Source organism: Dermacentor variabilis, unplaced genomic scaffold, assembly GCF_050947875.1.
Source record: "Dermacentor variabilis isolate Ectoservices unplaced genomic scaffold, ASM5094787v1 scaffold_14, whole genome shotgun sequence".
NCBI lineage: Eukaryota > Metazoa > Arthropoda > Arachnida > Ixodida > Ixodidae > Dermacentor > Dermacentor variabilis.
Window position 1 is genome coordinate 14,423,944 of NW_027460302.1, and position 21,015 is coordinate 14,444,958.

The following is a 21,015-nucleotide window of genomic DNA, read 5'->3' on the forward strand; positions in this document are numbered from 1 at the left end:
GTGCTACTGCATATGTTCAGTGCAGGACTAACAGTGGAAGATGCATAAACTTGTAGGCTGTTATGATACAGCTAATATCCGCTGAGTGGAACCAACCCTGGCTCAAGCTTGATGTGGGCATCTGGCAAGTGCTCAAGTTTGTGCATCTCAACTTGTGGAGCATGTTTGGATTTATATTGAGCACAACTAAATATAGATATACAAGCACGGCTGCAGTGGCAATCGCATAATGGTGTGATGTATTCATTCAGCAGCCCATCGCACATTGAGTGACTTTGTCGACCTAGCTACACGACGGCCCGTAGCCACACTATGACTCTCGCAATGGTTGATCGTGCCGGAGTCGTCATTGGCATCAGTGTCCTGCCTAGGAAGCATCCGGCGGCACTAAACGAAAATTGCAAGAAGGACTGATGAATGCACAAAAACACTTCAGCCCCGTTCATGCAGCACGCGTTACTATTTGTTTCTCGCAGAGTCCACTAAGGTGGAACCACAGCGTAATGCAACAGGCAGATTGCCTTAGGTGGGAGGTCACCTTGTTCACTGACCCAAAGCCGCTCTTCTTTTGAGCCCCCGTCATGCCACCATCTGTTAAAAAACGTTTTATTTATTTTAAGGGTATAGACACTACTGAAAGTGACATTTGATTTGGGTTAATTTTTGCTTAAAGAACGCTATTCAAGCAATCACAGAAGAACTCACAATTTGCACCACAACATTTTTAATGGTTCAAGTTATTCAAAACACCCGATTATAAACAGGCATATATAAGTACTATTCGTCAATCTTTTCACAAGTGTATTATAAGTTACAAAATGTATAGGCACTCTTTAGCCTGATATGACTTTCTACAAACAAATGTAGTGTCCGCCAATAAACTAAACATCATACTTGCAGCCCTCTCACAGAGAAGGCAGCCTAATAAGCTACAAAAACAGTTCATGGCCTAGTTTAGTTCCAAAATGGAACTAAACAGGACGGTGTGTTAGCAGAAAGAACCCTTTACTGCATCTATCTCGTATAAAAATACGGCAGCACAGTGAAGTTTCACTCTTTTTTACAGGAAACTCAATGCGAAGCAAAACGCACCAAGCTTATCACAAGGGGAATGCAATCAGTCCGGCAAGGCAAACTTGTGCACGGTGCAGATGCCACCGTCAGACACGCTCACCACGCACTGCCTGTCTGGTGACAGCGCTAGGTCTAAAATGTCGTGGTGGTGTGCCCTCCAGCACAGAGCTGGTTCCTGCGGGGCACGGATGTCCCAGCTGCGCACGACACCGTCTAGACATCCTGTGACAACTGTGTGCGGTCCATGCCAGAGGGCCCGCGTCACACCTGCTGGGTGGATGCAGCTCTGGCGCTCGGCCTGTGAACCCAGGTCCCAAAGCGAGAGCCGGCCAGAGAGCAAGCCAGCCGCCAGAGTACGCTGTGCTCCATCAATACAAACAGCCTCCACTGTGGAAGCCTCGTCACCTGCACGTAACATTGCACGAGCTTGAGAAAACCACAGATGACTACACTATGTTTTTTAAATGTGACAACGGTAGACCAGAGGTCTCAAACATGCAGAGCTCTCGGGTGTAGTTCACGTAGCCCTGCCGAGTGCAGGTCTCTGTAGGGCTTGAAATAAGCCCTTGAAGAACAGCCATGGTTCTCCCTGAAAACAGCACAGATGAGCGATGACACAGTAAGATCAAGTTTTGCTATTTCACGGCTCATAGCTAGATCTTTCAAACCGTTTATGGAAGGTGTCTTCATAAAGAAGTGGCTGCTAAAAGTACGAGATCATGCTTGTCGCAGCATGAAGAGAACTTTTGAGAAGATCAGCCTTTCGGAAATGTTATCATTGTTAAGATGAGCACGGACACTGAAAGAGATCTCAAAAAGTTGTACCATGGGTTTGTTGCGTTTTCAATCACTGGACGAGAGTGCTGACATTACCGATAATCCTCAGTGTGCCATTTTCACCAGAGGCATTGACAGGTGTCTTACTGTCACAGAGAAATTGCTTGGCCTAATGACGACAAAAGAAACAATTACTGGTGCCAACATTTTCTCAGCGCTTGAAAAACGAGTCGAGCTGGTGCAGAAGTATGGCTTCTGTGCAACTTACGGCACCCTAATAGTGGTTTATTTATTTATTTATTGACACTGCGGTCCTGTTTCCAGGACCTTAGCAGGGTGCATACAAAGTGAAATTGAAAAAATCTAAGTACAGAATACAGCGATACATAACATAGGTCACGCGCGATGTGCAAATGCAAGCAGTTACTGAAAAACACACAGTAAATCACTCGCTACATAAACATAGGTATGACTCAAATAATGGCAGTGAGCATTGGGTTACAACATCATTAGCAAGATTATTCCATTCAACAATAGTTCTGGGAAAAAAGGAAAACTTGAAGCAATTCTTTTTAGTAATTAACGGTGTTATTGTCAGTGAGTGTCGATGACGTGTAGCATAACCAGTAGAGAAAGTGATAAAGCGTGATGTATCAATGTTGTAGTGGTCTTTTATGAGCCGAAATAAAAATTTTGAACGGCATGTTCGGCTCCTTTGTGTCACAGATGGCAATCCACTTCTCTTGAGAAGCTCTGTAACTGAAGTGCGGCCGTACGAATTATATATGAATCGTACTGCCCTTTTTTGAACTTTTTCTAGTTTAGTAATGTTTCTTTTAGTAAAGAAATCCCATATGACAATCGTGTATTCCAGCATTGGTCAAATGATGGCATTGTAAGAAAGAAAATGCACAGGAGGTGTAGCAAACTTTAGAGCGTCTTAGGAAAAATAGTTTTCGAAGGCAGTTTGCCATGACAATGTCAACATGTTTGTTCCACGAGAGAGTGTTAGTAATCCAGAGGCCAAGGTATTTATATACGGTTATCTCAGAAAGCATGATGTTTTCGGCATTGTAGTTGTACAATAAAGGCTTATTTTTTAATGATATTCTCATAAAGATAGTTTTATCGAAGTTAATTTCCATTTGCCATTCATTGCACCATGCTACTATGGTTTTAAAGGCATCATTCAGTCTAATTTGATCGTCAACAGAGGAATTTTTTTTTTTGTACAGAACACAGTCATCAGCGTACAGCCTAATATCCACAGAAATCTGATCCACAATGTCATTTATGTAAAGTAAAAACAGAAGCGGACCAAGAACTGATCCTTGGGGGATGCCAGAATCAACGGGCACCTTATCTGAACTGGCTGAATTTAGTGGTGAAACCAAGAACTGGGCTTGTCGGACACATGCAAGCACACAATTTGTATTTTACAGTGCAGTCCATTGCATATTGTACCAAGAAGTCGTATGATGCAAGTCGCTGCAAATGAACATCATAAAGATTGTGTTTAGCACAAAGAACTTTATGTAGTCAAAGGGCTAAACCAACGTCATTTCACGTCTTAGTTAGAGAGGGCAAGCAGTGATGGACATAATGGCATTGCATACCATGTTGAAGGGCTAGCCGGGCAAAAACACTTAAAAATTTGTTTAATTGCTGAATGAGGCTTCGAGCACTTCGGAAGAAACAGGATTTCAGAGTAAAAAAGAAGAGGACAGGGAACAGAAAGCATTGGAAATGCATTGATTATTAGAAATCCAACTAGCCCAGCTTTCTGAAAGACAAAGGAAAGGAATATGTTTCAACAGAACTGCTTGTTAGCCTAGTTGGTGCTTGCTAAAAGACATGTTTTTTGCCGCAAGTTAAAACACACACAAAAGGTAGACATATAGAAGACACAAGCAGTTGAAAGTTGCCCGTGTTGTCTTCTCTGCGTCTGTGTCCAAATTTCTTGAAGAGGGTTTCAGCGATTGCTGAAGGGCTGAGCAAAGGAAGCCTGCAGCCAAAAGCCTGCAAACGTGATTGTGAAAGCGAAAAAGCATTTCGTGCGGGCACGACTTTTGAAGCACCAATTCCGTGCAGAGCGACGCAATTGCTCTTTTTACAGTCTTTGAATGAGATGATTCATAGGGCAAAAGCTCTTTCTTTGCACTTGGGAAACACACCCAACAGGTGTGTTCCTTAGTTATCCTCAGCCTGAGGTCTAAAAAGCATATCTCGCCGTTTTGCGGTAGTTCATGTTGTAAAAGCCAGGCCTTTCCCATGGTAAAGGCCTGGCTGTACTAGAGTGGCTTGCTGCACGGATGTATCACACCCTCAAGTCACAGGCTGCTCAGATCACAGAGGTAAATTGGTCCTTCTTAAGCACCTTCTCAGTAATCATCATCATCATCATCATCATCATCATCGTCGTCGTCAGCCTGGTTACACCCATTGCAGTGCAAAGGCCTCTCCCATACTTCTCAAATTACCCCGGTCATGTACTAATTCTCAGTAATGTTGCAAAGTAATGAGCGTGCACCCAAGAAGGCAGTTGTGGTTGTAGGGGGATCTCACGATTCCTGAGAAGATTCAGCAAGTTTTGCAAAAAGGGCCACAATACGCTGTTGATTCATTTGTGCCAGCTCACGACCTGCTCGCTACCAACAGAAACATCACCCAGAAGGTCAAAGGAGAAGATCGCGAGAGGTGCCTTCTTGAGGGAGTAGACAGCAGCGCAAAGCTTGTTCTCAACATGGTCAGTCGCACCAAGAGACGTGTATTAGACTGGATCGTCGCATATTTTAAGGAACACAAGCTCTCTCTTTTACAAGCAGACAAAGACGGAGGCTTCGTTGTCATGCACGCAGGCATTTACAAGGAACTGCAGTAAAACACGTTGTGGGGCTAGTTGGTGCATAGCTTTCATATCCAAAATTGACGGCACACAAGAAGAAATACAGACAGGACAAGGCGCTTGTCCTGTCTGTATTTCTTCTTGTGTGCCGTCAATTTTGGCGCTTATTCTATTGAAATTTACAAGGAAAAAGCTTTTAAGCAGTTGAGAAGAACTTTGTGCGAGGGAGAAAAAGCGATGTGCGTGTAAAATCTAGGTTCATGAACTTCTGGAAAGAGTTGAACCTGACAAAATTAGGTAATGATATCTCCAATTGCAAAGGTAACTCCATCAATGCTTTTTTCACAGCAAAAACTCACGAACCTGGCATTCCTTCTAGGACCATTATTAGTGAGAACGGATCCTGGCAGCAATGTGTCAGCCGGTTTCTACAACGTTGATAAAAGTGAATGATCCCTTCCTGACAAAAACATCCCAAGAAGTTTCAAACTCTTTTCCAGAATAACCGCCGTGTTGGCTACGCTTTCTTTGTGGATGTTGAGGATTTATTTTATTCTGTCCCTCAACCAGAACTTTTAGTTGCTGCGAAAGAGTCTGTCGAAAATTCAGGCAAACTTTCTTTTCAGTCCACAGCAGGAGTGTCTCTTGATTTTTTAAAGCTTTTAGAATTTTATCTGAGTGTCTCTTTTATCCTTTTTGACAGGCAGCCTTTTCTGCAGCACCATTGAATCTGTATAAGGTTCTGTGTTGCACCTATCTTGTGCGACATTTTTTTAGCTCATGTTGATTGCCTTTCGAATCGAGATTTTATTCGAGGCCCAGTTTTAAAGGTTTTTAGATATGTTGATTTTCTGATCTTTTCAAAAGCTTGTAATGACACCTCTTTTGAAGATTCTATCCGACAGGTCTTAAGTACATTAAACGACCATGGTAAAAGACTGGCTTTTACCCATGAACTACCGCAAAATGGCGAGATACGCTTTTTAGACCTCAGGCTGAGGATAACTAAGGGACACATCAGTTGGGCATATTTACCACATGCAAAGAAATAACTTTTTCCCTGTGAATCGTCTCATTCAAAGACCGTAAAACAGCAATTGCATTGCTTTGCATGTAATCGGCGCTTCAAAAGTCGTGCCCGCACGAAATGCTTTTTAGCTTTGACAATCAGGTTAGCAGGCTTTTGGCCACAGGCTTCCCTTGCTTGGTCCTTATAGCAGTCGCTGAAACCCAGCTCAAGAAATTTGGTCCTCGACGAATGTAGGCTGCACCTGAACAACCTGAACACGTGAAGACCAAACCTGAGGTTCATAAGGTTTCACACAACCTCAAAAATGTGGCCAGCAGGCACAACGTGCCTCTTGTTTTTTCTGTGCTAAACAAGTTGGCAAAGCTGTGCCCCCGCATCTGCTGCGAAGGTCAGCACGGTTGCAAAAAGCAGCATGAAGATGTCTTCGTAAGGTGCGCCCTAGGAGTGGTATACTTTATTCCCCTGTCCTGCGGCAAGTGCTATACTGGGCAGATGGGGCGTTGCCTCAATGACTCAAGTTTTGAGAATGACATTCTCAAAACTTAACAAACTAAGACAAGCATGCGAATTTAGTTTCGCATGTGATGGCTTGCGAGTGCGTGCCACAGTTCAAAGAAGCAGATTCTGAGCAGAAGTGCAAGAGCTAAAGCTAGAGTTTTCAAATCAAATCTATCTTTATTTTCTAGTAAAAGAAACAGAAACTGGATGGTCAGTTTGGGCTAACAGCTACGAGAGTAGCTTGACGGGGCCCAAAAGACCTTACATGGCAACATCACCTTGGCACACGATCAAACACTGTAGTAGACATATACATATATGTGAGGCAGAAAACATAATAGTCATGACTGCATTATAAATAACTATGTCTTAGTGCACCGTAGTAATGACAGCGAAATACATATATGCAGGAGAAAAATAAGAAAAACAAGACAATGGAAACGGCATGTTATCACTGAAACAAACATATAACTGAACAAAATATTTTCTGAGTTGCTTCCTATTGTAACCTGCAATATCTACATATCTGTTGAGAATAAACGGTAAGTTGCAGGCTAGCGATTGGTGTTTGTAGCAGCATGTATGGAAATGTGGACTAATCCATTTGTCCGATTTTTTTGTGTTTATCCTAGGCTGACGGTGTTCTAAGCATGCTAGACGTTCAATGAAGTTCTTTACTGATGTCTCAGAAAATTGCATCACATAAAATAATCGGTATGAGTAAAGGTGTTCCACTCTGACAATATCAAACAATTTATATGCATCTCTAGTTGTAGACAACTGGTTATAGGTTTCCGATGTGACGAATAATTTTTTTTCTGCAATATCAAAAGTCTGTTTATATTGGCTTTAGCTGTCGTGCACCAGACCAATGCACAGTAGTTTAGGAGTGAATTGAAAAGGGCATAATATATCTGTAGTTTGACGGAGGCTGGCAGCATGCCGCGACAATGGCACAGTACTCCTGTCACAGAGGATAGTTTTTTACATAGATAGCTTACATGTGTATCCGAAGTTAAAGTAAATGAAAAATGAACACCAAGAATTTTGTAACTGTCAACAATCCCTATTTCTCGATCCTCAAAAATAATGTTATGTTTTAATGTTGCTTTTTGTTTTTCGCATGAAATATCGTAACCTTTGTCTTTGTTGCATTAATCTTAAGTTGATTTTCCTTAGACCATATAGATAGCTTCTTTAGTAGATCGTTACATTGTGATGATAACTGGTTTATATCAGATCCTTCCATTAAAATGGTGCTGTCGGAAGCATTCCACATACAAAGAAAGGTAATAATAATAATATTTGGGGTTTTACGTGCCAAAACCACTTTCTGATTATGAGGCACGCCGTGGAGGACTCCAGAAATTTTGACCACCTGGGGTTCTTTAACGTGCACCTAAATCTAAGCACACGGGTGTTTTCGCATTTCGCCCCCATCGAAACAAAGAAAGGTGAGTGTGCATCAGCGATGTTTCTATAAATTTGTACTCGGCTGGGCGTACGCTTCTGGAGAGATGTGTAAAACCGTAACATATGGCTCTTTGTTGGTCCGTTGCTGTGTTTTATTGGTCATTTGTTTCACTTCTCGTGACTGCGTGCAATATTGCAATATCATTATTTGTGAAACAAAGCTGAGCGCACATGTGTGCATGTGTTGTGCTTGTCTTAAATTTGAACCCTTTTAAAAAATAAACCAGTTGTCAGTAGCGTTTCCTCGTCATCGTGTCGTCTTTTCACCGTGTTTGTCCTTTTTAGCGCTACCATCAGTTTTAAAGAATGCATCACCAACTAGCCCAGCACCAAGTTTTATTGAAGCATATTTCCAGCATGGTTTTAGATGTGGCCTTAGCACTATAACACAACTGACAGAATTCATTCATAACATCAGCAGCTCTTTAGACATAGGTGACCAGATTGATGCTGTTTTTATAGACTTTGCAAAAGCTTTCGACACTGTCTTGTACCCTAAACTTATGCACAAGCTGTTCACTATACTAAACAATGCATCTTTGGTTGGCTGGATATCGGACTTTCTTTCGCAGCGTTCGCAATATATATGTTCCAACTCTACTAACTCACCCTTGATGCCTGTTTCATCAGGGGTTCCCCAAGGCTCAGTACTGGGTCCTCTATTATTCCTGCTTTATATTAATGATCTCCCCCTACACACTTCAGTTAAAACATGCCTTTTTACAGATGATTGTGTTTTATATCATACAAGTAAATCTCCTGTTGATCGTGTTGTCCTTAACAATTATTTTGCTGGCTTCTGTAACTGGTTCAAAGCATGGCAAATGAATACCTATCAACTTTTCCAAAACTGTCTCCATGTGCTTTACACGACGCTCATCCCCTTCCTTCTTTGCCTATGCCTTTAACAATATTACTTTAAATTCAATATTTAGGTATCCTAACACACGATTTGCCATGGTTGAAACACATCGGTGTCACCTTTAATAAGGCCCTTAACAGACTAGGTTATTTACATCGTATGCTGCGTCTTGCTCCTCAAGAAACTAAACTTTTTACATATAAAACCCTCACTCGCCCCATCCTCGAACATGGCTGCATTGTACGGAACCCATACAAACGCTGCGACGTCAAAAAACTAAGGCAGTGCATTTTGTTTGTAGGAGATATAACCAGAAATTTTCGCCATCTAACTTTCTTCCCAAACTTGGTATCACTCCTCTTGCAGAGCGTCGCAAACTTGAATGCCTAAATTCCTTCACATGTTAATCAATTCTCCTCGCCTCTCCTCTCTAGATAGCTACTTGACTTTTTCCAAACCCTCATGTACGAGGAGTCACCATGCTCTAAATATCTCGACCTTTTTTGCCTGCACTGATTCCTTTAAACACAGTTTCTTTTGCATCAACAATTGAAGTTTGGAATTAATTACCGAGTAACATCTGTTCGCTACCACTGAAACAATTCACGCAAGCTTGTTTATAAATGTTGTATATTTGTTGTTCATCCCACTCCTGCAATAGCCTCTTTGAGGCTGCAGTATGTATAAATAAATAAAGTGATCTGTCCACGAGCACCGCTGTCTATTTATGGGCCTGGTGATGGTCATGAGGTCCTGCTGTGTTGCACCGCCGAGACTGGAATGCTCCGGGTTTTGTGCAGCGGCCTTGCTTCGTCACCCGTAGTCTTTTACGCAGGCCCGTTCAGCAGCGACGTGGATGCGGTTTTGCTGGCTTGCCAATGGCAGATCTGCAATGTGATCAATCGTCAATTACAGCACATACATAGACGAGGGACAAAAAAGGACGACGAAGACAAGTGCACGAAGTCCCGCTGTGTTGCGCCGCCAGGACTGGAATGCTCCAGGCTTTGCTCAGCGGCCTTGATTTGTCGCCCGTAGTCCTTTTTGCAGGCCTGTTCAGTAGCGATGCCGATGCGGTTTTGCTGGCTTGCCGATGGCAGATCTGCAACGTGAGGCGGGGCCCGATTAGTAGTTCTCGTCGATATGCTGTAGCTGCTGCCAAGTCTTTCTGCAATTTCTTTCAATAAACAACCTGATCAGTCTTGAGAAATGAAAATTTTACCACCATGGTTCTGATGAGAGTGTTTATTAGCCAGGCATCATGGCTAATCATTGTCTGTAGCAAGGGCACCCCCACAAGCATAACACTTGCCTTTGCAGTCTCAAAGCAGTCTTTAAGCTACAAGCAGCTGTCGTACACCACTCCCATAAAGCGTGGGGTCTTGGCCATCAGGGGGACAATACCTTGATTTGGGCGAGTTGGTTTGCCTAAATTGCGCCAGTCCTGTCGTATGTGTTCCTTAGTCTTCGTCTTTAGCGCTTTTTTATGAAAACAGCTAAAGGGGACCTTTCATTATGGTTTGTGACATGCAGTGCAACATTCAACAGCGCTGCAGATACAAAAGGCTCGCATCAATGCCCATCAGACTCACAATAGCAGCACGGTCAGTGCTATCACCATCGAGGCATCCTCAAGGTTTTGAGAAAAATAACCTCTCTAAAATAGCCTCTAATCCATGAGGACCAGTGTGTTGTTGGCTGTGCGCAGTCGCACGGGCTCTATCTTGAACGTGATCTGCTTTGGGGGCTCAGTCTCAGTGGGCCGATGGCTTGTAGCCTTGCATACTAAGTGTTCTCGTTGTGTTCCACACTGAAGCAATTGACAGAGCAAAGGTCACTTCACTCGCTGCTGCTGCCGCGATTCCTCATGCCAGTGTTTGGACAGCGAGCATCCGCAGTCATCGAGTGTGATGTGTTCATATATGCCTGTGCACGCTGACATCATGCTTGTTAATTCAGTTAGTTAGCGAATGCTTACAAGGGGGCATTCTACTTCGGCAGCTGCTGCGTATGGTGCGGCTGCATGAGTCCTGTCTTGAACACGATCTGCGATGCAGGTGGTCTAGGCGCACTGAGGGCATATATGGCTTTGTATGCGCTATAGCACCCATAAACTTGTGCGTCACTCGGTTTCACGAAGTGAAACACAACTGCCTCTTTCTTTTTCTCCTCTTCTTTTTGCCTCTGTTCGCGGGCGATGTGCCTGGCAGGCCTCCAGTAAGGTGTCTCGATGCGTACAGCCCCCCGGCGCTGCGCTCTGAGGCACCCTAGCCTCCAGTATGGGTAGCGGTGGCAGTCACTCGTATGTTCGTCTTAGCCAAAGAGCCTATCTGAGGCGGTTCGTCTTAAGATTTTTATTTGCATTAAATCTATAGAGAAACAAGCAAACATTCCCATTTCGTTATATGCCAAAATTTGGCTTAACCGAGTTCGTCTTAACAAGAGTTCACTGTATGTGCTGTTCATCAACGAACCTCTTTCATAGTGTCATGGGTCACTGTAGATGAAGGTCTATGTAGGCCCCGCTCTTCGAAGAAGCTCCTTGACACCGACATGGAGCACTGGGTATGTGCCACATGGTTCGTGCTGGTCTTCAGTCAACCACTTTTATGCCAACTTGGGCAACTAGGTGTGTGCCACTGGGAATGTGCCGTCCTACAATGACAAAAAAGATCCCTTAAATTTCTTCCAGGCTGAGCAGAATCGAACCCACATCACAAGGGTTCCTCAAGGACAGTAACACGACATATTAGCAGGCTGTGCCACAAATAACTAGGTATATGCCACTTACAGCAAACGCTTTTCCTGATAACGCTTTAGCGAGCTGTGCCATGAATGCACTGGGAATGTGCCGCTCTTCAATGAACCTCTCACCAACTTGGGTTACCGAGTATGTGCCAATAAGTCTACAGTAATAAACGAGAAGAGAGGGGGTTAACCGAGGGTCCCGATATTTATTAGTCATATCATAAGAAGCCAATAAACACTGACACCAAGGACAACATAGGGGAAATTACTTGTGCTTAATAAATGAAATAAAGAAACGATAAATTAATGGAAATTAAAGTGGATGAAAAAAACAACTTGCCGAAGGTGGGAACCGAACCCACAACCTTTGCATTTCGCGTGCGATGCTCTACCAATAGAGCTACTGCGGCGCTGTTTCCCCATCCACTTTCTTGGGTATTTATGTGTACTAGTAGAACCCTGGGAGAGTTAGCCAGCGCCACCACTCACAGACCTTGGCGGCGGACGTGGAACGCCCTTTTTGCCGCAGGCGTCACGAGAACTTGATCTTTTTGGGTGAAGGCAACTGGTCAATAAACCCACACATGCTACCTGAAGGCATCAATGTTGCCGGATTCGAGACCCTCGTTATGTAATAAACGAGAAGAGAGGGGGTTAACCAAGGGTCCCGATATTTATTAGTCATATCATAAGAAGCCAATAAACACTGACACCAAGGACAACATAGGGGAAATTACTTGTGCTGAACAAATGAAATAAAGAAACGATAAATTAATGGACATTAAAGTGGATGAAAAAACTTGCCGCAGGTGGGAACCGAACCCACAACCTTCACATTTCGTGTGCGATGCTCTACCAATTGAGCTACCGCGGCGCTGTTTCCCCATCCCCTTTCTTGGGTATTTATGTGTACTAATAGAACCCTGGGAGTGTTAGCCAGCGTCACCACTCACAGACCTTGGCGGCGGACGTGGAACGCCCTTTTTGCCACAGGCGTCACGAGAACGTGATCTTTTTGGGAAAAAGAGAACAATTCTGAGTATTCTCAGGCACCTTGCACTTCACACACGGACTTCTTGGCAGTGCCACTAAATGGCTGGCGCAGCGTGTCTAGAAAGACGTGCAATTGACGAGCCCGGTCGTCGCCTGACGCATTTCTCAGTGTTCACACACACAGGCACACCATGCATTTTGGAGGCCACGTGCAGGCTTCGCAGCAGGAGCAGCTGTTCCAAGTGTTCTTAGGGAAGTGCGAAATAGGAGTCCCGCTACAGTACCTGTACATATATTGTTTTGAGGGTGGCAATACATTGTGTCACTATATTGATTCAATGCTCTCATTACTGTGGATAATGATTGTGAGATGGGTTCTGCCTCTTTTTTCTTAACCTCTTTTCTGCCTTGCCTTTCAAGCGCTTGATATCTACTGCACACCCAAACAAACCATTGAACTTTATGTCTTCATACACTGGACTGAATAAATTTAAACTTACCTTCCTTTAGGGAAGGGAAGGATGTTTCTTTACAACCACATGTCTGTGGTGTTACGGCCCTTGCCGCATGCCAAGCGCAGCCCGACTAGCAGTGACTTCGATAATTTGATAACAACAACCTTTATTTCATGCCAGCAACATACATACAGTCAAATCTTGATATATTGACACGTGTACTCGTTTTTATCGGGTGACCATGCTTCGCCGCCTAACAAATGTTATCGCACAGCGCAGGACGTGCCTGCATGTAAAAGAAGTTTCTGGAATGTTATCGATGGTTCCGTCCACTGTCTTCCACCGCAATTTGTGTAATCTGATTGCATGTATGCATGATGCGAATAGTGTAGAACTTTGTGGAAGACACGCGGGTCCCAGCGGTTAATCTGGAACATTCGAAGACTGATCTATAATGACCCGCTGATCAGATTTTCGCTGATCGCCGAATGTGTACGCTGCTGTCGCCGTTCTTTGAGTGTAGCCTGTTTTTGAGGGCACAAGTTCGCCCAATAAAACGCTAGTTTCGTCTTTCTCAGTTTGGCTGCTTTCTTCACAGTCACTACCACGTGACAATATCGAACATGGATATATCGAATTATTACGTAATTGAACACTTTTTATATCACCTGGAAAATCGCATGCATTTTTAATGTTTTTTATTTCGAACGGGGTCAGATGTAAAATGGATATATCGAACTCTGCCACCCCAGAACAGTTGCGCTCAGCTGACAGGCAGTGGACTTTCCTGCAAGACCCTCGATGATAGCGGAGGTGCGAGGGCGTTCCCAACTGCAGCACACTATAGCTGCACACATTGATCGCGCTGAGGGCGACATTTGAACGTAGCGGCGTAAACACGCTAGTTCGACAACGTCAACGACGCATTGCATTTGCTGCATTGACTCCACCTCGGTGCCACACTGCACCTGCCGCGCCTTGCGAGGTCTGGCGCTTTGCATCCACAATGATGCGCGACAGCATGTGTTCACTGGGCTCACTCATAGATGCCTTGGCAGATGCCACTAAATACTTTGTTACTGACAGTGTTTCAAAATACTTTGATTGACGGATGTGGAGATCGCAGCAGAAGTAGCAGCCAAACGAAGATGCTACTGAGGTTGATCCCACAAGTGCTGATGTTGGCCCGCTCCCGACTTCAACTGAGGCTGTAGCTGTTTTGGCTATCCTGCGCTGCTACTGCGGCACAATAGAATGCACCGGCCTATCGCTTGTAAATTGTTTAGACTATGTTGAGGTCTCCGCATTTAAGCGTGCGGCTGCCAATAAGAAGCAGGCTGCACTGCTGCAGTACTTTCAGCCAAATAAATAAATACTTTGTGTGAAGCTTCAAGTGAGTATTTACTGAACTGCGATTGGGGCACACTTGGGGATAATTTTCTGGAATGTGCATTCGGTTGCATCGCATGCGATTGGTCTAAGCCACGCCGACTTTGCGCAGCTGACGAAGTCAATCCCCGATTGTGCTCTTGGTTCATTGATTGATTTACAGAAGTTCTTGACGCATTTTTTCCATTGATATACTATATTGAATTCTGGCTACATCTAACTTTATATCTGGCTATATCTAGTCAGGACATAGTCAAGCTGCTCATACAGCTTTTTGCCAGAAAACCCACCAGTTGAAACTGGGAAAAAAACTTATTATTATTATTATATTTTTCGCGGTCACCACACTGTTAGATATATCGAGGTTCGACTGTATATAGAAAACAATCATGTGACAAGTGACGTCACTTACAGGCAACGTTTCTGATATCAGGGCTACAGCGCTATATAACGTGGACACATGACACGCGGCATAGGTGCTATCACCACATCTCCCCTATTTCTTTAAGGATGCGCCGACAGTTATTGGGAAAAAGATCACATTCTCATGACGCCTGCGGCAAAAAGGGCGTTCCACGTCCGCCGCCAAGGTCTGTGAGTGGTGGCGCTGGCTAACACTCCCAGGGTTCTACTAGTACACATAAATACCCAAGAAAGTGGACGGGGAAACAGCGCCGCAGTAGCTCTATTGGTAGAGCATCACACGCGAAATGCAAAGGTTGTGGGTTCGGTTCCCACCTTCGGCAAGTTGTTTTTTCATCCACTTTAATTTCCATTAATTTATCGTTTCTTTATTTCATTTATTAAGCACAAGTAATTTCCCCTATGTTGTCCTTGGTGTCAGTGTTTGTTGGCTTCTTGTGATATGACTAATAAAAATCGGGACCCTCGGTTAACCCTCTCTCTTCTCGTTTATTACATAACGAGGGTCTCGAATACGGCAACACTGATGCCTTCAGGTAGCATGTGTGGGTTTATTGACCAGTTGCCTTCACCCAAAAAGATCAAGTTCTCGTGACGCCTGCGGCAATAAGGGCGTTCCACGTCCGCCGCCAAGGTCTGTGAGTGGTGGCGCTGGCTAACCCTCCCAGGGTTCTACTAGTACACATAAATACCCAAGAAAGTGGATGGGGAAACAGCGCCGCAGTAGCTCTATTGGTAGAGCATCGTACGCGAAATGCAAAGGTTGTGGGTTCGGTTCCCACCTTTGGCAAGTTGTTTTTTCATCCACTTTAATTTCCATTAATTTATCGTTTCTTTATTTCATTTATTAAGCACAAGTAATTTCCCCTATGTTGTCCTTGGTGTCAGTGTTTGTTGGCTTCTTGTGATATGACTAATAAAAATCGGGACCCTCGGTTAACCCTCTCTCTTCTCGTTTATTACATAACGAGGGTCTCGAATACGGCAACACTGATGCCTTCAGGTAGCATGTGTGGGTTTATTGACCAGTTGCCTTCACCCAAAAAGATCAAGTTCTCGTGACGCCTGCGGCAAAAAGGGCGTTCCACGTCCGCCGCCAAGGTCTGTGAGTGGTGGCGCTGGCTAACACTCCCAGGGTTCTACTAGTACACATAAATACCCAAGAAAGTGGATGGGGAAACAGCGCCGCAGTAGCTCAATTGGTAGAGCATCGCACGCGAAATGCGAAGGTTGTGGGTTCGGTTCCCACCTGTGGCAAGTTGTTTTTTCATCCACTTTAATTTCCATTAATTTATCGTTCCTTTATTTCATTTATTAAGCACAAGTAATTTCCCCTATGTTGTCCTTGGTGTCAGTGTTTATTGGCTTCTTATGATAAGTGTACAGTGAGCAAGAGAACAATTCTCGGTATTCCCAGGCACCTTGCACTTCACGCATGGACTTCTTGGCAGTGCCACTAAATGGCTGGGGCAGCGTGTCTAGAAAGAAGTGCAACTGACGAGCCCGGTTGTCGCCTGACGCATTTCTCAGTGTTCACATACACCGGCACACCATGCATTTTGGAGGCCACGTGCAGGCTTCGCAGCAGGAGCAGCTGTTCCAAGTTTTCTTAGGGAAGTGCGAAATAGGAGTCCCGCTGTAGTACCTGTCTTGTACATATCTTGTTTTGAGGGTGGCAATACATTGTGTCGCTATATTGATTCAATGCTTTCATTACTGTAGATTATCATTGTGAGATGGGTTTTGCCTCTTTTTTTCTTAACCTCTTTTCTGCCTTGCATTTTAAGCACTTGATATCTACTGTACACGCTAACAAACCATTGAACTTTACGTCTTCATACACTGGACTTAATAAATGTAAACTTACCTTCCTAAGGGTGTTTCTTTACAACCACATGATGTCTGTGGTGTTACGGCCCTTGCCGTACGCCAAGCGCAGCCCGACTAGCAGTGACTTCGATAATTTGATAACAACAACCTTTATTTCATGCCAGCAACATACATACAGTCAAATCTTGATATCACTGCACTGTGAGATATATTGAGGTTCGACTGTACATGGAAAACAATCATGTGACAAGTGACGTCACTTACAGGCAACGTTTCTGACATCAGGGCTACGGCGCCAGATAACGTGGACATGTGACACGCGGCATAGGTGCTATCACCGCACCTCCCCTCTTTCTTTAAGGATACACCGACAGTTGCAACGAAACTTAGCAGCACAACCAACAAAAGACGAACACTTATAATGGAAGCAATGCGCAGGAGGAAATAACAGTCAGTTACTGAACCCGTGGTGGTCTGGCTGTCAAGCAAGATGACGAACTCGCATTCTGTATCCAGGAGGGTCAGTTCGTGGCAAGGGAGTGCTAGATGGACCGTCAGGGTGCTTGCCGTTTGTAGCACGATTAGTTTCCTGTTCCATTTCTACCGGACTATCATACGCCTGTGGAAAATCATAGCTACCTCCATTGTCCTCGCAGTCATCCTGCTGTGAAACAGTGTGCCAAGAATTTCCTGCTTCTTTCTAGAACTACAACAGTGGAAGTTTTAACGACATACGACCTCGGTAGCTTTGCAAGACGCAAGACTCGCGCTTTCGCTTTGCAGTCTGCCACCAACACTTCCATGCCCGGTTTGAGGGGTGGCAACAGAAGAGCCCTATGATGACTGTTGAAGTACTTACGCTACCGCTATCGGATGGTTGTATCGCGATTTCTGAACTTGTTCAGACTCACCCTCTGGAGCAGAAGGCTCTTTGGAAGGACAGGAACTGTTGTGCTTAACCACCTGCTTTTCAGAAGTTCTGCAGGGCTTTTTCCAAGTGGCCCTGGAGTATCCCTGTATGCTAGCAGCGAAAGATAAGGGTGCTTGGCTTTTATAGGCATTCTCGTCCCTTTTTGTGCGCTAAAAACGTAAAAGTTATGGAATACCAATATGCCCAAACTTACGCTCTTTCAAGTTAATAACCTCCAAGACATCGAGCGCTGGGAGACCCGAAAGTACGGAGCGTAGTGGTCAGACCACGTACATGCTTTGCTGGACAGTGCTTTGTTTGCACTGGATAGTGTCACGAAAATTGTTACAGCGCAAACACATGCAACCACAAGTATCAAGGACGGGACACAAGCGCTGGCAGCGCTTGTGTCCAGAGTCATGAAACTTTCCAAGAACATTCAGTGGCTCATTTGCAGGGCCTGTTAGGGTTCAACCTGGCAGCCAACCCAGGAAACGCTGAGGGTACAACAGAAACTTCTGCACATGAATCTCATTTAGCAAACACCGGAGCGCTGTTAATGATGACCTGCGCATACCGACAATTAGAGTGCTCCCTGTTCACCGCGCTAACAAAATATGTGCCCTTGTCCATATGCAGAGAGGAAAGTTGTACCTTCTTTCGATCACCTGCAGCCTTTCTCCAACTTATGGCTGCAAAATGTCCGGAACAACCACACTGGTTACATTTCGCCGCCCTTGCTGGACATGAGGCCATGGGGTGCACTTCTTGACCGCAGTTGGGGCATAGACCGGGTGTGCCTGGACGCTAGGACTGTGCTCTGGTGCGCTGACCTTGTATGCAAGGTGAACAGTTCTTTGATGAGCTTCCCTAATGCTGTCCTGAAGAATTCTTCCTGGGCTGCGCTTGCTTGCTGACCGCATCACGGTTGCTGGTTGGCGCTGCAAAGGGTTTGTCACCGGTTTCTCGCAATTGTCGCTGCTGTTGTTGGACGGTCTCCTTTAAGCGGGCTGTTGCCAAAGCGCTGGCGAGTGTCAAACTGGCATCCATTTCAAGTGACTTGGAGAGCTTAGCATCATTGAGGCCGACAGTAAACCTGTCACGAATCATGCATTCTTTTTCCTTGTAGTCGCACCGGTCCACCACCGTGTGCAATGCAGCAATGAATTGGTTGACTGATGCTCCAGGTTCTTGAATGCATCGGTGAAAGCATGCCCTCTCATAAACAAGGTTCCATGCAGCCACGAACTGACTGTCGAACTTCTTCTCGACAACTTCGTAGTTGTGTTGTCACGGCATGGAGGGCCGCTAGCCTGATAGCAACAAACAGGGACATGTGAACGCCGCCGTGGGCTACCGACGACTATTTGCTGCACAGTGCAGTTATATACATGACATCACAGGCTACAGGTCACAGCATTTCGGATGGCATCACACATCCAATACCAATATACAGTAAAACCTCGTTAAACCGTACCCACTCAAACAGTAGTTTCGTTTTAAAAGTAGTAAAGTCAAATCCCCAACTCAGTGGCCATTGAACATAATGTGTTTTGTGTTCGCATAAACCGTACCAGCTTACTGCGTACGTATCGGTTAACACGTAGTGTTTCCACTTTTCATCGCGAAAATATGGCAGTGCGTTGTCTCCATCGGGCGACCCGGCAGAACAAGTCTCAGAGATCAGAACAACGGCCTCTAAACGCACTGTGCATTTGCATGTGAAGCCACATCAATATCATTTTGGCGCCGTGCATGGCGCCTTGCCAGAGAGCGTTGTGGCGTCGTGCAAGCGAGGACTCTCGTCGTACCAAAGCTCGTATAAAAAAGTCGGGTGCTCAGCATGGAAGAAAAATTAGACATCGTTCGTGCTATTGAATGTGACACGAAGATGTCAGCGCTCGCACGCGACATGGGTCTACTGTTGACTATAGTGTGTGGCATTCCGAATGTGAAGTTTCTTGGCAACGCTGCTGCAACCGCAAAGAGATGTCAGTTACGAGGTTAGACTTTTCGCCATTGTTGCCTCTGTTGTTGCCGAAGTGTTGCCTAGCGACAGTGATAAGGATGACACGGAAAGCGACAGCACGGGCGATTCAGGCCCGACAGTGGCAGAAGCTGCGTGTTACATCAGCATCATGAATACAATCGTCGCGACGAGAACAACACCCCGCAATAAAAAGGTGCCCCGTGACTTCTGCAATGCTACCGCGCCTGTGCACGGAGAATGTGCAACGCTAACGAAGAATCTACCATGTGAGTGTTTGCTGGGAAGAGGGGGCTGTCTGAAAAGCTGGCTCGCAGCTTCAGTAAGTTTGAGGCCACTGTGGTCGCTGCTAGGCCATCGCGGCATCGAACGAAAGTAACACTTTTGTCGCACGAAGTGAATAAAGACTGCATGTTCTTTCCCCTTTCATCACACTCTCTCTGAGTTCCATTTTTGACAGGCAAGTGGGCTACCTCATGCTATTTTGGTTAAGCAGTACTACCGTTTAGTGCGTACTTTTTACGAGCTTCGGTCGACTACAGTTTAACGAGGTTTCACTGTACAACATATTCCCTCTCTTCTTTTGTGTGAGTTTTTCAAGTGGTTAGTAATGGTTAGTATATGTTAGTGAAGAATCATTTCATCTATTCCCAATATTTACACATCACTGTATGCACTCAAAATTTACACATAGATGCAGCAGTGCAACAATGCAAATGCAACAATTACACATGACACTCCTTAAGGTCCCCTCTAAACATCATCCAGATATCTTTGCAGCGGTCTTCTTGTCCCGAAGAGGAAGGGGTTCAAGAGAGGGTCGAGAAGAGACAGCCTGTTGTGGTATATCTTGCGATGCTACACAAGAGCTGCACAAAACACTAGGCACTGCACTGAGGGGAGTACCAAGTGGCATTGCCTTTTTCCCATTTTCACCATGTACCGATCATGGGCTTGGGGACTGTGCTGGCTCTGCGTGAACACTTGGCGCTGCAGGTGCCTGCGTTTTGATGACTGAGAGGGGCTGGACGGCTTGTGCAGGAGCCTTGCTTAGCTTGGATGAGTTCCATGTTCCTCCATCGTCGAGGTAGAAAGAAGCAGGCTCCCGCCGGTCCACCACCTTTCGAGGACAACTGAACGAGATGTCTCCTTTAACTGAGACCGTTGGTTTTCTTCGCACGAACTGTGTCCCTACTAAAATGTTTGGTTTCTTTGCTGATCGACAGGAATCGGTGTACACCTTGCTGTACACTTGCTTTCGTGCAACCCTCTTGCGAAGCTGGCAAAGTTCTTTAGCCAGGTCCATGAAAAATGATGGGGATGGGTGCCCTATGATGTCCAGCCATGTTCGGGGTAGTCATCCATGTAGGAGCAAGGCTGGTGCTACTCCTGTGGTTGCATGAGGTACGGACTGATAGACACCTAAATACTCCAGTGCTGCTTGTCAAAGGGGATGATGTTCTAACAAAGCAACTTGTACAAAGTCCTTGAAAACACGGTTAAACCTTTCAACAAGTCCGTTGGCTTGCGGGTAATACACTGAAAAATGCCTCAACCAGATGGCACGCTCATCTAAAAAACCGTACAAACTCCTGTGAGGAAAACTGGGGCCCATTGTCACTGACAATCTCATCAGGGTATCCCTTTCGAGCAAGTATGGAGAGCAAGAAGTTAGTGACTGTTCTTGTTGAAATTTCATTGCGAAATTGTACTTTGGGCCA

General features: G+C 45.0%; 1 protein-coding gene and 1 pseudogene across 5 annotated transcripts in view; both read right to left on the reverse strand.

Annotated features, from left to right (window-relative positions):
* Nucleotides 1-707: 707 nt before the first annotated feature.
* Nucleotides 708-21,015, reverse strand: part of LOC142567694 (angio-associated migratory cell protein) — a 130,742-nt gene continuing 110,434 nt past the window's right edge. For all 5 annotated transcript variants that reach the window (XM_075677864.1, XM_075677865.1, XM_075677866.1 and 2 more), the window contains one exon: nucleotides 708-1,479. In XM_075677864.1, coding sequence (XP_075533979.1) covers nucleotides 1,118-1,479 — 362 coding nt within the window. In that variant the 3' untranslated portion in view covers nucleotides 708-1,117. The remainder of the gene's footprint in view (nucleotides 1,480-21,015) is intronic.
* Nucleotides 16,182-18,594, reverse strand: LOC142567753 (uncharacterized; annotated as a pseudogene).